The sequence below is a fragment of the Rutidosis leptorrhynchoides genome, chromosome 8, assembly GCF_046630445.1.
Source record: "Rutidosis leptorrhynchoides isolate AG116_Rl617_1_P2 chromosome 8, CSIRO_AGI_Rlap_v1, whole genome shotgun sequence".
In the NCBI taxonomy this organism is placed as follows: Eukaryota; Viridiplantae; Streptophyta; class Magnoliopsida; order Asterales; family Asteraceae; genus Rutidosis; species Rutidosis leptorrhynchoides.
The window spans coordinates 255,637,070-255,656,566 of record NC_092340.1 but is presented as its reverse complement, the minus strand read 5'-3'; the positions used below and the strand labels follow the sequence as shown (position 1 = coordinate 255,656,566).

At 32.1% G+C, this 19,497-nt stretch overlaps 1 protein-coding gene across 1 annotated transcript; it reads left to right on the top strand.

Moving 5' to 3' along the window:
* The first annotated feature begins 16,529 nt into the window (after nucleotides 1–16,529).
* Nucleotides 16,530–17,157, top strand: LOC139864128 (uncharacterized). Its single transcript, XM_071852714.1, has 2 exons — nucleotides 16,530–16,586; nucleotides 16,819–17,157. Exons 1-2 carry the CDS (start codon nucleotides 16,530–16,532, stop codon nucleotides 17,155–17,157), a joined length of 396 nt encoding a protein of 131 aa, XP_071708815.1.
* Nucleotides 17,158–19,497: the final 2,340 nt, after the last annotated feature.

The window sequence follows — 19,497 nt, the reverse complement described above, 5'->3', positions numbered from 1 at the left end:
GTCTTGTGGTTTGGGTTAGTATTAATTTCCATCAACATATTGTGCATGTATATATTTATATACACTTACGTATGGGTGATAATGATTTGTTAAAGAAGTCAAAAGAAACCACAGTTTACAATCAGTGAAATCCATTTGTTTGAATTGTATGTGTGTGATTCTCATTTGTGCATATATTATATTTAGGTAAAGTAGATAGATAATGTGGTGGTTGATCAAACACTCCTGAAAGTGAAAACAAGATTGGCAGTAATTGGGGAAAAATAGTTTGTCCAGTATAGCATCTATCTATATGTATCTTTATATAACTAATAACTAATTTAATAATAATAATTAATAACAATATAATACTAAATATGAATGCACAAAAATGAATTAATAGGTAACAAATAGAGCATCCATCCTTTATCATTTTGCTACAGACGCTTATTTTATAATATTTAATATATGGTGATAACAGAATAAGAAAATAAAAAAAAATAAAAATTGTAAATGAGAGATGCTTATCATATATATTAGCTAATAATATATATTAGCTAATAATATTTATTTACAGATAGTGGTTCTTGAATCGTCGAAAATAGTCGAGGGTCAATTGAAAATATAAATCAGTTCAAAATTTTTGAGACTCAACCTAACAGGCTTTTCATAAAATATTACATCGTATCAAGAGTTTGATTTAAAATTAGTCGAATTTTTCCGGGTCGTGACATAATGACACGGACATGAATATTTACATGGGTCCTTCAATTGTCTTTATTGATATGGAATATAGTTAAAGCATATAATCTGTTATGAATCACATCAGCTTTATCATTTATTTTTTCTTCTTCCTCTTTGTTCGTTTCCTTCTACGAATATTTATGTCGACCCATTCATCACTACCAAACAACTCTCAATCAATTGCACTGCTTTAATTATCCAAATTTCTCCACACGTTCCTTTTTCAATTTATGATTCATAATTAAGTAATATATTAATATTAATTCACATTGTTTTTGCTTTCTGTTACATATCTATATCTATCACTATCTATCTAATCCCTATCTTATTTGCATATACATATACATATGATACATTCAATGTTATCAAACCACTCCTCATACCCTCTTCTTCTTCCTCTTCACCGCCCTCATCACCAAGAAATAACCGAAACTCATTTATTTATTTTCCTCTTTTTCGTTCGAACATAACAACCATCATCACCATCACAACCGCTATCACCACATTCCTTGTTCCTTTCTTTTCCTTTACGATTGCAACCACACCACCACAATCAATCACTTTCCATCTATCTCCTTTGTTTCTATTTTGGAAACCCAATAAAACCCTATCGTCTTTATCAAATCATAAAACTATCATCACTTGCATTATTGTTTTGGATTCCGTTCTCTGTTCCACCGAACCAAACATAAACCCACTTGCTAAATAGTTGATTGAGGAGATCGAGACCTTTATATACTTATTCTGAACACCTTTCTATAAACGTAAAGTATATCGTTCCACTCAACTATTATGTTCCTAGGATCTTGAATTATGAATATGGGATATTCATTGTATCTGTTATCAATTAACGACCACCCTTTAAACTGTTAATGTTGCTGTAGGATTTGAATTATTTAACAGGAAACCAACAAACTGCTACAGCTCTTTTTCTATTTCAGCTCAAACCAAACCACCATCATCTTATATTAATTTTCTGCTTCTTGATGAACACCATTAACCACCTTCACTGCATTCTTGAATCATCCAAAAACCACCCTCAATCACCTTCGAATAAACTGCACCTGCTGCTGCCATTTTGCAGCCACCACCGCCACTGTTACATCATTTTTTTTGTTGTTTCCTGCCACCAAAAACCCACCACCTGACCAACCAATCGAACCACCACCCAAATCGTCGGCTTCCATCACCACGATCTTCCTTTCAATCATCAATATCTCTCTTCTCTCCCTCTTAATTGTTTTCTAAATTCGATCACCATTTTCTTTCTTGGCTTCTTCCTCACGAACTCCACATCATCACTTTCACTCTAACCACCACCAATCTCCATCTTGTAATCACCACATCGCCATAATCAAACCACATCTGCCATGTTCAGTTATGTTCTGTTTGTTTTATATTTTTTTCTTCACGAAAGCACCACACCCTTATCATTATCTTATAGTGGCTAATGCTTTTGAATGTTTTCATTGATGGCCGACATGTACTAACCATTCAACCCCCACTTGATTTAAAAGTATATTTTGATGATGATAAAGAACCGAATGAATGATGTATGATGTTGTTGTTTCTTTCAAAACGTCGAACCCCACAAAGACTTTAACATGCATCTGTTTAAAATCCACGAGTTATACATTCAAGGATCTTGGGCCGTAATTATTTTTATTATTGGATTTTTGCATTGGGTTTGTTTAATGAGAATGAACTTCTTGCTAGTGGACCGATTGTATAAAAAAATAATAAATAAAATAAAATAAAATAATAAAGTTGGAATTGCAAGATTACCGTCTTCTGTTTTGTGTATAATCAAAATCCATTAAACTTCTTTTTGGGCCGTGAACTTGATTAAGCCTGTTGGGCCAAGAACTATTAAAAGTCTGTTGGGCCGAGATGATAAGAAAATACGGGTTATAATTATTTTGGTTGGGCTTAAATCAGAAAAATCGTAATGGCGGAATGGTTTAGTGATGTTATCGGGTTAGCAGGAGGCCGCGGGTTCAAACCCGGACTTGGGCATTCCTTTTAGGGACTACATCTCTGAGGTAGTTTACTTATTATTATTATTATTATTATTATTATTATTATTATTATTATTATTATTATTATTATTATTATTATTATTATTATTATTATTATTATTATTATTATTATTATTATTATTATTATTATTATTATTATTATTATTATTATTAATGTTATTATTATCATTAACATTAAAATTAATATTTTAATTAAAATTATAACTATCATTATTATTATTATCATTATTACTATCATTATTATTATTTTCATTAACATAATTTTTACATATAATTTTATTTACATTATCTTTATTATCACTATTATTATCATTAGTATTATTATTATTACTACAAACATAATAACATTATTATATAAATATTACATATAACAAATTTCTGATTTTTGATATAATACCAACTACAAATAATATATATATATATATATATATATATATATATATATATATATATATATATATATATATATATATATATATTATTTACATATATAAAATATATATATTTACAAAATAACTATATATAAAATATAATTGAAGATATAAAATATAACTAAAGTATATATATATTTTTATAACTACAACACTTAATATATAAATATTATGTAGGAGGAATTACGTGATTATAGGTGTTAATATATATATACTTAATATAGGTTCATGAATTCGAGGCCAACCATGCATTGTTCAGATCCGTCGTATGCATATTTTTACTACAAAATATCGTATTGTGAGTTCATTTGCTCTCTTTTACTCTTTACATTTTTGGGACTGAGAATACATGCGCTGTTTTTATAACTGCTTTATTAAATGCTTTTGAAATATATTTTGAACTGAGAATACATGAAATGCTTTTATAAATGTTTGACGAGATAGACACAAGCAAAACATTCCTCGAATGAATTATTATACAGACAGAAGTTCTGTGGATTATTATTGAATTAGGTGGACATGATGATTTCCACCAACTGATGTGAATTTTTCCCCTGATTATTATTGCTTGGTAACCTAAGAATTAGAAACGGGTATGGCCCTAATTCACGCGAATCCTAAAGGCAGCTATCGGGTTTAGCACCCCCACCCAGAATGTTCACTAGACGGAAGAGCTAGTGGGCGTGGTGTTTAGTACTTCGAAGTTTATATATTTATACAGACGAGATGTTCTGTTTTGGGGATATTATTGATGCGCATTATATGTTAAGGTTGGTTACCATGTTGAGCAATGAAATCAAATTGAATGTTATGTTTCGAGAGAATGATTTTTATACACAGGTTATGTGTATTATTTTTGTGCACGAGATATGTGTACGGTTATTTAAAAATCGTGAGGCAACCTACGGGGGAGAAAAAGATACGAACCTACTCTGCTAAGCATTATGAAAAATGGTTTTGTACACGAGATATGTGTACTGTATTTAAATCTTGTGGTATATCAAAATGATGAATTTTACTGTTTATGATAAACCTATGAACTCACCAACCTTTTGGTTGACACTTTTAAACATGTTTATTCTCAGGTATGAAAGGAACCTTCCGCTGTGGATTTGCTCATTTTAGAGATATTACTTGGAGTCATTCATGGCATATAGAGGTCAGAACCTCGCAATGGGACCATCTGTTGAAGACTTCATCCAGGTGGATTAGGACGGGTCGTTATAGAGATCAAAAGATTAGGAGGTCTCAGCCTCTTACTTGTTTTCTCATCAATCGAAACTGCAAAAGGTGTGTTGGACAATAATCACCCTCTAAACAAATAGATCCAAAAAAGAAGTATGTGGGATTTCGCAAATTGGCCTGAGGGACGCATGGCATGGTTATCAAATATGTGGTGATTTCAATGAAGTTAGAACTAGTTCAGACCGGCTGAATTCTCAATTTCACCAATGTCGAGCCGATAGATTTAATGAGATTATTTTAAGGAACAAAGGAGTCGAAATTCCAATAAATGGGAGGAAGTTCATGTGACGCCCCGCCAAAATCGCCATTGACGCGGTACTTCAACATCTGGTCTCATTGCGAGGTATTGACATCTAGATGATGCTCAGTGATGATTTTGAATGCAGAGTCTTTCAAATTATCCATAAATGACTCGTTGTAATGTTGCTTTCAATTAGCAAATGCACAGCGGAAGCATTATGTAATACCTGAGAATAAACATGCTAAAAGTGTCAACCAAAAGGTTGGTGAGTTCATAAGTTTATCATAAATCGTGATTTCAGTTTATATATAATAGACCACAAGATTTCAGTTTCAATAAATAAATAAATACATACACCGCAGTGTATAAAAGTATTCCATGTTGTGAGCACCCGATAACTAGCCTTAACAAAGTTTTTACCCATGAGTTATAATAATAGGTACACCTAATCAAGTGCATGTTTATTAACCTGAAGTACTAAACACCCATTATTCTAAGCCAATATAAATCCTTGACTAGTACAACATACTGGGTGAGGGTGTTAAACCCGATAGATATATCTTTAGGATTCGCGCCATCGGTACAAAGACCAATGTTTAAAGTTACCAAGCTAGGGGATTTTTGATTCAAACCCACGTAGAACGAAGTTTTGTACTTGTGTCTATTTTAAAAATAGTTATAAAATAGTGCATGTATTCTCAGTCCAAAAATATAGATAAAAAGGGAGAAAATGAACTCACGATACGATATTTTGTAGTAAATATATGTATGATGGCACTGAACAAGTGCAGAGTTGACTTCGGATTCACAAACCTATATCAGTTTTATTTATATATTAAAACATGTAATCGTAATTGAATAATTTCACATATTATAACTTATATTATATATTATATTTAATTTGTGTATATGTATTCAAAATGATAAATATTTATATAGTTATATTAATATGTATTGGTTAGTAATATATTAAAAATACATATATATGAATATTTGTATAAAAATTGTTAATACGGTTGATACATACTTATATGTAATTACTTATAAATACGTTTTTATATACATAATATTTATTTAGTATAATGGTAATATTAATAATAAAAATACTGATAAAAGTTTCACAAGTAATATTTTGTACCAGAGAATTTTATTATAGTCTTTATGAAAATATATATATGTATATTTTCTTTAGATGTAATACAGATTTAATGAGTTAATATCATATTAAGCTCATTTGATTTTCGGCTAGATTAGAAATGAATAATCTCTAAAACATTAAAGATTTCATAATTTTCGCGGAGTATTTCACTAATGTAATCAATACTTCGTTATTCAGTTTTATTGATATTTCCTCAGTGAATCATATTGGTGCTTATGGAACTCTTGCTAACTTCGCAAGGTACGAATGGTGTTTTCTGGAAAGTTTCAAGTACATCGAAAATAAAAGTGTAAAATCAAATATGTATTTGAATAATACACTCGATTTATTATGAAATTGAATCTATTAAGTTGAAGCAAAGATTATAGTTAACGATTGTAAAGTCATTAACGAAGGATGTACATCATAGCATATTAATAACATGAACTAATCGAGTAGTTAAGATTCACACGTAATAGCTTAGTACGAAAAGATTTATTTTGATCTTAAAATTCATATATATAAAATATACATATAATTTCTTCAGAGGGAATGAGTTAATACTTCATAACTCGTTGATACGATATACGCGTTGTTGATTAGTGATGATGTTTGCGGTGATTATGGATCTGGCGGAGCTTGTGATGTTGTAGATGCTGCTGATGCTGACGATGCTGATGGTACTAATGGTGCTGGTGATGCTGACGGTACTGTTGATGCTGCTGGTACAATAGATCTAGCTTGTAAATCGTGCACCATTCCGATCAGGGTTTTATTTCATCATTTCTATTCGCTCACTCATCTGGTTTACAATTAGAACTAGAATAAGTAATCTCTAAAACTTTTAGAAAATACATATTCTCTGCAGAATATTTCTTCCATGAAGTTATGAATCAATACTTCGTCGTTTGTTGTTGTTGGTATTCCTTAGTATCTATGGTGCGTATGACGTTGATGTTCGAGGTACAGATTGTGATGTTGAGGTGTGGGATGCGGTTGTTGTTGTTGGTAGTGGTAATGATACTGTTGGTATTGATGATGGTGGTATTGTTGATGCCGGTGATGCGGCTGGTGCTTGTAATCTTTGCACCATATTCTCCAAAGTCACTACCCGAGTGCGAAGCTCGTTGACTTCTTCTACTACACCAGGATGATTGGCGGTTTGGACGAGCGGATGAATAAGATCCAGAATTTGAGATAGTATATAATCATGACGTGATACTCTGGACATGAGAGAGAAAATGGTATTATGAATAGGTTCGCTGGTAAGTGCTTCAGGTTCTTCGCCAAGAGGGGAATGTGGTGGATGGAAGAGATCACCTTCTTTTTGTCTTCAATGACTAATTAGGCTACGAACCCATCCCCAATTCATCCAGAATAGGTGATGGCTAATTGGTTAATCCATTCCGGTTACACTGTCTTCGGAGTTCAGGTGAATATCCATATCGGAATAGCTGTCGGAGTTTAAGGAATTTGAAATAGATACAGGATCCATTTTATGTAATCAGGGAAATGATTTTTGATGTGAAATAGATTATAGGACTTAGATTTGGTATTCTTCAATACATAATTTACATATGTATATATAATACCAAAATCTCATAAATTACGGAGAAATTTTCAGAAGATGTCAGGAAAAGTTTAAAGTAACAGATACGCTAAGATATGAATTTTGTCGATACACTATCTATGCAGTAAATGCAGTAAGACATGTCTAGACTTAGGAATGATAAGCAAGTAATTTCCGACAATAAATGGTAAGCAAAACTCGGTAAAAACAGATACGGTCATAGTCCAGACTCATTAATGCATCCTAACAATTACCAGTTAAACACACTAATGCAAATTCTGATTCCCTATGACCTCAAGCTCTGATACCAACTGTGATGACCCGTCCAAATTTATTTGGACGAATACATCATTCATTGATTTCATAGTGAGGTTTTGACCTCTATATGATACATTTTGTAAACATTGCATTCTTTTGAAAAGGTACACCATAAATGAATATATAAATCCAAGGTTTTCGACATCTGATGATTTCTACGTATAGACAATCATCGTATATAATAGTTTCTAACAATACATCCGTTGACAATACAGTCAAATAAGATACATGGTGATGATTTTGTGAATGCAAAGTTTTCTCGAATAAAGCATGTATGACTCCATGCACATAGATTGTATAACGTGTAAGCAAACAGCGAAAGACTTCTAGGAACCTGAGAATAAACATGCTTAAAAGTGTCAACACAAAGGTTGGTGAGTTCATAGTTTTAATATTGCGCATAATCTGTATATAAAGGTGGATCACAAGATTTCAGTTGTTTCATCCGAAACGTTTATCAGATTATTCTACAAGATTGAGCACCCTGGTAACTAAACTTTAACGTTATAATAAGTACCCCTGTTTTAACATACATGCAACCAACATGTACAATACAGACAATCCAACGTGTACTAAACTCAAATAGCATACGTCTGTTTTATAGTTCAGGCTAAGGTTTCTAAACCTGGAACAGACGGGGATGTCAAGCCCTATGGATCCATATATAACTACTCGCGCCCACCAGTTCTTATAACCGGCAGTTACTAGTTATCAAAGCTAAGGGATTTTTGGTTCAAACTCGGTGTAGAATTTAGTATGTACTTGTATCCATTGCGTTTAAAATAAATTGCATGTATTCTCAGCCTAAAAATATTTAAAGCATTTAAAAAGGGATCTATAAACTCACCTTAGCAGCATATAAGTTCATTCACCGAAATGTAACCGAAACTCGGAATGTAAAATAACCGTAGATCTCAACATAGAGAACATATGTTGGTCAATACATGTCTAACAAGCTAGGTCGGGTCATAGTGTATCACAATCCTAATGCTCGAGACCGACATACAAAAGTTAACAAAAGTCATCTCAAAAGTTAACCTGACCCAATATGATCTTTAAATCTCTACATGTTTATTAACATAGTATAAGTCTTGATAATTGAATGAATTTATAGTTTATCAAACTCAAAATATTATTTATTTCAGGAGCTGTATTATATTTGAATTATCATGGCAATAGAAAATATTTTATTATTTCACATAGTTTTCCAATACTTGTAAAATCTGATTATAGTGTTTATAAAGCTTTAAAACATGATAAGACAGTAAACCTTGACAATTGTTCAGCAAAACGAGACGTGCTTTATATAGAAATTCATTTATTCGATTAGTAATATTTAAAAATTCAATTTATCAATATCATAGACAAGTTGTTTAAATATTAATGTAAAGTTTGAAACACAATTTCAATTAACATTAACCATAATTCAGTTGACCATATCTTTTAGTCCGTTCATCGAAATCATGCGATTTCTAAATGAAAAGTTAATAATTTTTTGCCAGCTTTTCAAAAACATGCATATCATATACTTTATATCAGTAACATATGTATCAAATTCGCGATTCATCATAAACTATCTAACGACAAATTAAAGCATACAAGCATGCATAAACATATATACTTGAGCACTAGATATGGATACACTATTAATATATAAAAGATAAGATGTGAATGCTCACGTATCAATATTGTGATTCAATATTGTAGGAAAGTATGTAGATGCAACGGAGATGATAAACATTAGTTTGATCTCACGAGCAATACCCCGAAGCATACCCATCACCTCCTTAGCTATAACCCATAATTTTCTTAGTTCTATCCCGCTCGAAAAAAACCCGTTTTGAAATAATACGCTCATGACCTAGTTGTAGTATTTTATGTATAATACTAATAATAACGGTAACGATATCTGATAAAGTAACATCACCATCAGCCCGTAGTATGATATTGTCCGCTTTGGACACAAGCCGATCACCGACGGGCTACCCGCGCACGAGTACAACCCCGGATCACACTTCTACCTCACGGATTTGCTTCTCGGGTAAACACCCTCAAAACGCGTCATGTCAGAGTGCGCAGCACAACTGGTATGATACTGTCCGCTCTGGGCCACAGGCCGATCACCGACAGGACACATTCCCCGGATCGCACCTACCCGCACGGTTTTAAACGCGTCATACCAGAAGAGGTATCCACACCCTGCTTTGTTTTCCTCTCCCACCGATGTGGGACGAGTCTGTTACAACTCTACCCCCCTTCAGGACACTGCGTCCCCGCAGTGCACATCGATGCGGGCCCCAGCTCTGATACCATAAGTAACATCACCATCAGCCCGTAGTATGATATTGTCCGCTTTGGACACAAGCCGATCACCGACGGGCTACCCGCGCACGAGTACAACCCCGGATCACACTTCTACCTCACGGATTTGCTTCTCGGGTAAACACCCTCAAAACGCGTCATGTCAGAGTGCGCAGCACAACTGGTATGATACTGTCCGCTCTGGGCCACAGGCCGATCACCGACAGGACACATTCCCCGGATCGCACCTACCCGCACGGTTTTAAACGCGTCATACCAGAAGAGGTATCCACACCCTGCTTTGTTTTCCTCTCCCACCGATGTGGGACGAGTCTGTTACAGATAATAATAATACTAATACTAATAATAATAAGATTAATATTATTAATCTTAATATTAATAATAATAATAATAATAATAATAATAATAATATTATAAATAATAATAATACAGAGAGAATGAGATAAGAATATGTGTGTGTGCCTGCAACCTGAAATCGACGAGCTTTATAGACTTGTCCTGAAAATCAACCCCATGCGATCGCATGGGTTTCATGCCCATTTGCCATGCGATCGCATGGCCAGCTGGTACGCACCCAATATGTTTTGTTTTCTTGTTTGTCGACATATTTTTCACGGTAGCAAATAGTGTTTTTTACTGTAGCAAATAGTGTTTTATTGTAGCAAAGTCGTTTTTACTGTAGCAAATAGTGATTTTCGAAAACACTATAGTAAAATGATTTTACTGTAGCAAATAGTGATTTTCGAAAACACTGTAGCTTTTCGGGTACTGTAGCAATTCGAAATTACTGTAGTTAATTAGTGTTTTACTTGTTCATCTTAAACATTTTAGTTAAATTATCTAAATATCAATCAAATCAATAAACAAATGTTACTATCGTTTACTAAATAACTTGAAATTATATATATGTATATATCTTTATTTAATATACATAAATCAGTTTTTAAATACACATTGCAAGTTATTTATGAATAATTAATATCCCAACTTATTGTGTGTGTATATATATATATATATATATATATATATATATATATATATACACAAATAGATGTTCGTGAATTGTCGGTCAATAGTCAAAGGTTAACTGAATATATAACATTAGTTGAAAAAGTTTGAGAATCAATTTTACAGACTTTGCTTATCATATTGGAAACATATAAAGATTAAGTTTAAATTTGGTTAGAAATTTCCGGGTTGTCACAGTTATAGACCATGATTATAACATGAAATATATTCTAAATCGTTCATAGAAAGTTTATGAATCATCAATTTAATCTGAATCATCAAAACAAACTCGAATTTGATCAAGAACACAACGTTTGACTTTTTGAAAATTATCTTTGACTCCAAAATTGGAACTCGATAGGAAAAATTGGAACTTGGGATTTTGCAGATAGATTAAGTAAAAGATTTCTAACAATACTGCAGTTTTAGATTTTGTAAATTGATTCGAAATCGGGGCTTTGAGAAAAAATTACGCGTACAGAGCACAGACTGTGTTCTTCAATTTTTTTTTTTTAAATTCAACAATGCAAAAGCTGTTAAAGTTAATTGTAATTGATATTTGATAGTGTAAATTCGTTTGGTATCATTCAACAATTGGTATGGTTCGAGTTTTATACCAAGAAAAATTGACAGAATTCAAATCAGGGAGGGAGAAAAATATTAAAAAAAATAAAAGCAGGTAACATGATATATAAAAAAATAAAAAGTAGATTACCTAATACCTAATTTTATTATCTGTATTTTTTTAATTAATATTAATAATTAATAATAATACAAATAATAACAATAATAATTATATTAATAATAATAATGCAAATAATAATAATAATAATAATGATATTACTAATACTAACAATAATGATAATAATATTAGTAATGATAATACACTTAATAATAATAATGATAATAATATAAACTAAGTTAATGATATTAATATTAATATTAATAATAACAATAATAATAAATAATAGATAATAATAATATTACTAAATATCAAAATAATATTACTATTAAGAAAAATGATAATAATCATAATAATAATATTATTATTAATACAACAAATTGTGGTTATTAAATCTGATGTCAACATTATTATTAATGTTAATAATAATGATGAAAGTGATATTATGATATTTTTACTTATAATTAAATTTAATATGTATATTTAAATATATACATTTTTATTTACAGCTATTTGTTCGTGAATCGTCGAAATTAGTCAAGGTTCAATGAAAATTATGAACACAGTTAAAAAATTTTGAGATTCAGTTTAACTGATTTTGATTATCGTGTCAGGATCACATAAGGATTAAGTTTAAATTTAGTCGAAAATTTCCGGGTTGTCATAGTACCTACCCGTTAAAAGAAATTTCGTCCCGAAATTTAGTTGTTGCCATCAGTCGGCGTTGTTTGTAAACAGGTTGGGATATTTTCGTTTTATTTCGTCTTCACGTTCCCAGGTATACTCGGGGCCTTGCGTGAATTCCAACAGATAGAATATTGTTTTGTTTCAAGCATTTAAATTTTACGATCCATAAATTCTACAGGATCTTCTACGAAGTGCATTTTATTATTAATGCGGAGGTCATTCAAGGGAATAACACGAGTGTCATTGATTAGGTTTTCCCAGAAAGGACTGATGATGTTTTACAAGTCATTTCAGTAAATTGGATACATGAAATGTGTTATAAATAGTATTGAGGTCATATAAAACCTTGAGCGTTTTATGCCACAACACTAGGGTAGACAAAACAGAGAGGAGTTCGTGAAAATACAGTCATGAAATTTGATAGAGATCGTCATTGTTTACAACAAGAATATTGTAATGATGAATATGAGTTGAAAAATAGAGTTTTATCACTTTTGAATAATATAGATAAAATGATTCGATTATAGGAAGAGTATAAACGAAGCTATCGTAAAAGATTGAAATGAGGAAATATCTGTTTGCCATAACTTTTGAAATAGTTATAGTCGTTTTTCGGAATTCAAGGGATTTAAAGAAATCTTCATAATCTGTATAAGATTTGATTCTCCTGTAATTAAGGAAATTAAGATTTTCTTTAATTAAATTCGTAATCTGCCTCGATTACTATGTCTGATATTTTCACTATAAATTAACCCCTTTCGTTTCATTATTTTCACCACTCCTATACTTTCTTCCTCAATTCATACTTCCAAAAGATTGTTAATATGCTCAATCCTATATTGATCTTCGCTATTATATTGACCATATATACAGTCATTTTTCTTTTCAATCTTCCACCAGAAGAACATTTTTACTTCTACTATACTCTAGGAATTATTGTATTTATCATTCTCCCGTATCTTTATATTGCTATAAGCATTGATATACACGGTTTGTAATTTCTTTGTTGTTATCGTTCTTATTTATATTCTGAAACTTCATGTTTTTGTTTATCTTTCTGTCTCTAAGTAAAGCGATTAAGACGTCTCGGATTTGTAGATTAAATCTTTGAATTTCGAATGATCATGGCTAACGTTCTAAGAAAGAAATGGTAATAGCACGATCTGACTTGTTAAATTACCAGAATCATGAAAAGATAGGACTATCAAGAATATATTTTCTTGATATGTTCAGAGGTTAAGTAAAATGAAAGAGTCGTGTAACATGGCATATGATGAGGGTAAGGTCTGTGAATCATCACGTTCCATTAGAAATTCAGCATGACTTACTATAATATAACCACGTTGGCCGGGTGTCATTATATTATACTAACTCATGCTTCAATTCCCAACACTTCTCCAGAAATTATTCATTGGTCTCATAGCGAGGTATTTGACCTCTATATGATACGTTTTAGAAATTATTGCATTCGTTTCATAAAAAGCACACCATTATTATACATAATGCATGTTTTAAACAAGTGGGCGATTATTTAAGAAATAATCCCCATAATACATCGGTTTCCAAATACTACACACGTGACATAAAAGTTGAATATAATACATGACGAAGGTTTTATTGAATGCAACACTTCATTTAAACGAAAACATGAGACTCCATGCACAGCTTGCTCAGATAATGCAACAGCGGAAGACTTTCTTAAGGACCTGAGAATAAACATGCTTAAACAGTCAACACAAAGGTTGGTGAGATATATAGGTTTAGCATCGATATAAATATAGACCACATGATTTCATAGTTATAAATATATTTACACTCGCAAGTGTATAAAAGTATTCTATAAGTTGTTGAGCGCTTCGGTAACCATACTTAACCATTAATGTGGCATATTCCCTTGATTATGAAATCTCCCTACACTGTACCAAGTGTAGTAAAAATGAAGTACTATGCAACCGTTTACGATACTAGAGCGACTAGCCCAGTTGGGGTTGTCAAACCCGATAGATCTATCAATAGGATTCACGCTTACATGTTCTTACAACATGTAAATATTAGTTACCAAGCTATTAGCGAAGATATGCAATGTGGTACAACTCAACGTAGAATATATTTTAAGTACTTGTGTCCATGGCGTAAAACATAAAATGCATGTATTCTAATCCCAAGATATTTTTAGAGTTTAAAAATGGGACTATATACTCACGGTAGTAAAAGTATATTAATAATAAATTTTCAGCTTATTAAAAATATGGCCGTCGTCCTTGGATTCACGAACCTATAACAATAATAATGATTCAGATAATAATACGACATGTGAATAAAATAAAACAAGTTTATAGAATACTTATATATTAATTTTTAACATTTTTATGTTAGTAGTCCTTTGTTAGTAGCCCAAAATAGTTCGAAATGTCCAACAGTCCAATAATCGGTATATATATAATCTTAGAATTACCCCACGACATATTGTATACGTATTATCTTTGCATCAACCTAGAGACGTATTGTCTTAGAATTAACTAAGACGTATTGTGTACGTATTGTCTTAGGATTTATCAAAATGTATTGTATAATTATTGTGTTAGGACGTACCAAGAATATTATTATACATATATACAATCACAGAATTAACCAAGATTATAATATTTTGTTATACTACTGATAACATGTCTAAATATATATATATATATATATATATATATATATATAGATATATATATATATATATATATATATATATATATATATATATATATATATATATATATATATATAGGATATAGTAAAAGTTAACAAGGATATGGTTAATATAGTTTTTATAATATAAATTTCGTCCATACAACGTTAATTTTAGCAGATTTTGTTTTGCTCGCCAAATATTCATTACAACTCCGTTTAAAGTGAATCAAATTGATATGGATTCCTTAAGAAGTAGATTTTACAAAACCAATTCTAAAAGTTCATCTCAAGTAGTAATTTTTAGAGCTTTAACCTCTTTTTGTGTCGGTGGACAGATTTGGAAAAATCCCGGCATCCACCCAATATATGATTTTTGATAAAATACTTTCACTTTGTCTAAAATCATGAAAACAATACTGGAAGTCTTATTTACATATATTAACATATTTCCAAAGTCTTAGCCTCGAACTCAAAGTCTAAGATAAGTTTTTAATTCCCAACCCAAAACAGCCCGCTTTTTACCGAATGGAGATTAAAGGATATATGTTAAGTTTCAAGGTGTTCTTTATATGTACAAGTTATAAGTTCTTATATTAACTTAATATAACATCATAATACATATAAATAAGTGTTATTAGAGTTATGTTAGAAAGATTAGATTAGTTTTTCAAACAAGCTTGGTGTTCACCAAAACAAGTTCTAGTTTTTACAAGTTTTATAAGTATAATAAGATAGCAACTATACAAGGAATTGAACAAGGATTTTGAGAAGTATTTTACCTTGATTATGAAGAGGAAAGTTGCTGAGATTAAAGTATGATATGAGAGCATTCAAGTGTGTGTGTTTAGTTTAAGAAAATGTGGAGTAAAAATGAGTTAAAATGGTCCTTATTTATAAGCTTATAATTTTGGCTTTTAGTGAAAATATCTAAGATAAGTTAAATTGTATTAAGTCATGCATGACATATTAAATTGATTAGGTCATGGATGACATATTACACAAATAATTGCAGATTTCTATTGGTATATACCAATAGTAAATACTTCTAGAAGCTGTGTATAATACGGGTAAAAATACCGTATAAATGGTAGTAGAATTCTTGAGGAAATTGAACGGAAATACGAGTATAGCTATCCTTTATATGTATTGGTATATTATAATGTGTATTCAATACTTGTAAGGATGTATTTACACTCGTAATACATTATATGTAAATACATTTTAACATAAGTTAATTACGTCATTTAAATAGTAACATATAATGTCAGTGACACAATTAAATCAAGTTATGACGTTCGTGAATCGTCGAAATAAAAGGGTGACCAAGAGCTTGTGTAAAACTCTTTCCGGAGGTTCAAGATTTATTAAAATTCATTGCTTATCAAGTCAGAATTATATAAAGATTAAGTTTAAATTTGGTTGGAAATTTTCGGGTCGTCACAGGTGATGGCTAATGATGGGCTTCAAGATGTTAATAACAGTTGCAAGATGGGTAGTGTAGAGGTAGTGGGGTAGAAATTGGCCCATTTTCCAATCCGGTTTGAATTTGGCCCATTTTCCAATCCGTCTTGAAGACGGCTTCTATTTCGGTCCTCGTTAATGGTTCTCCGATAAAAGAATTTAAGCTCGGGAGGGGTGTAAGACAAGGCGACCCTCTTTCACCTTTTCTTTTCATTATTGCGGCGGAGGGACTTAATTGGCTTATAAAATCGGCGGTTGCAAAGAATATTTATAGTGGGGTGGAATTGGAAATGAAAAAATTCCAATTTCCCATCTTCAATACGCGGACGATACGGTTTTTTTTGGTACTTGGAGTTTGGATAACATTGAAAACCTCATGAAACTCCTTAAGTGCTTTGAATTGTGTTCCGGTCTTAATGTCAATTACAACAAAAGTAATCTTTTTGGTGTGGGCGTCGATAAAATTGAGGTGGAATCTATGGCGAATCTTTTTGGTTGTAAAGTTGGCTCCTTCCTGTTTACTTATCTTGGTTTGCCTATTGGTGCTAATATGAATAAATTCAGAAGTTGGATACCGGTAGTTGATAAGTTCGAGAAACGATTATCGGATTGAAAAGCTCGTGCGATGTCATTCGGTGGACGTTTAACACTCGTTAATTCGGTTCTCAATAGTTTGCCATTGTATTACATTTCACTCTTCCGTGCTCCGACTAGCGTGCTTAATAAACTTGAGTGTGTGAGGAGAAATTTTTTTTGGGGTGGGGCGGGTGACGAGTCAAAAATCTCGTGGGTTAAATGGGAAGATGTCATCCGTCCTCGGGCGGATGGCGGTCTTAACTTCGGCACTCTCAAATGCAAAAATCTTGCATTAATCGGCAAGTGGTGGTGGAGGTTTCTTACCGAACCCATTTCCTCGTGGGTTACTGTTATCAAAAGTATTTATGGGGTTTCGGGGGCTTTAAAATTGGGTGGGTTTAACTCTCCTGCGTACTCTAACACTACTTGAAGTAAAATTGTCAAAACAGGGTTCGAGACTGATGGCTTAGGTGTTGACTTCTCTAAATCTTTTACAAAGCTAATCGGTAATGGAAGAGGTACAATTTTTTGGGAGGATGCGTGGATCAAGGAAAATGCTCTAAAAGATATATACAAAAGATTAGTGCTGTTAGAGACAAATGTGAACGTGGCGGTTGCGGATAGAGTTAAATGGGATGGTCATCGGTGCTCACCGAATTGGTTTTGGTTGCGGGTTGTCACAGGGAGGACGAAAGGGGAGCTAGAGGATTTGGAAAGATTGATTTCGACTTTTAAGATGGCGCCTGAAAAAGAGGACTCTTGGACTTGGAACTTATGCGGGTCCGGTAAATTCACAACTAAATCTCTTACAAAGCAAATCATGGCTAAGTGTTTTCCTCTGAATGCTTCTAATTTAATAACACTAGAAATGACTTGGTTCCAATTAAAGTGGGTGTTTTAATATGCGGGCAAGGAGGGGGAGACTTCCCGTCTTGTTTGAATTAGACAAACGGGGTGTTGACCTTAATTCCGTCCTTTGCCCTTTGTGCGATAATGCGGTTGAAACGGTTAGCCATGCTTTGTTCTCGTGTAAGTTGGTTCGAGAAATTTGGGATATAGTATTTAAATGGTGGGGCATGGATTCGACACAGCATAATATCGACAACATTCTATGTGGGAGCTCTTATTTGCCTTGTTCGAGTGTGGGTGAAAAGATATGGCAAGCTATGGTGTGGACTAGCGTTTATCTCATTTGAAAAAATAGAAATCTAAAGGTTTTTAAAGGAGTGTGTTGGTCTTCGCCGGTTGCTCTCAATGACATACAAGTGAAGAGTTATGAATGGATAGCGAAAAGAAATAAATCAAAAAATATCGAGTAGCTAGATTGGTTGCAAAATCCTAATCTCTTAGTTTTGTAATCATTAATCTTTCTTATTATTTCGCGTTGTAATTGAGATGTAAGTATAGGGTGGCATATGATTCTATTTCGGCATCATTTAGTCACCATCTTGTGAGAACTTTGCAACTTTTGCGTTTATAATATATATATTGCCGTTTAAAATATATATATATATATATATATATAGGGTGATGTTCCCCTAAGAACGTTCTCACCATTTAACTTTCGTGAGAACAGGGGTATTAAAGGGATATACTTATTTGATCGATAAATTAGGCATTTTGTTTTTTTTAACCTCTCTCCAACGGCAACAATATTAAACAAACCGTAACTTTTACTGGTATATTGCTTCCCCATATACTTAAATTAAATGTTGTCAGTGATATATAAAGCCACGTTCACCTTTTATTTTAAAGCAGAGATAAAGAAGATGATGCATATATTATATATACATAATAAAATGAAAAAAGATGCATCATTGCATCAACGTATAAAAAGGATCCATAAATTTAAAGAGAACTTGGATTTATTTTCTTAATAAGAACTACAAACCTAATTAGAGATACTCAGATACAACAAAAAAAAAAAAAGAAAATTCTTTTCAATATAAGCCTCCAAAAAGTAGTACTAACAAATCATAGTATTCCAATATATATATATATATATATATATATATATAAGACAAATTCATCGTCATCAAGGTTTGATGCAACAACGAATTGGCAATGGTCATGGATGCACCGGTGAGTTTTGCGGGAAGTTTAGATGCGCCGGTGAGTTTCACGGTGAATTTGAATGCACTTGTGACTTTGTCGTTTAGCGTGGATGACCCGGTAAGTTTGACGATGACTTTTGATGCACCGGTAAAATTGGCAGTGAATCTGGATGCACGGCTGGATATGCAGACTTTTTCAAGTATTTGTTGTTAATCATAAGGATATTAATATGGAGGAGAAGTTTAATTTTTGTACCACAGTAGAGATGAAATGTCGAAGATATGTTATAAGATGGTAACTTTCATTTATAATAGATAGATTA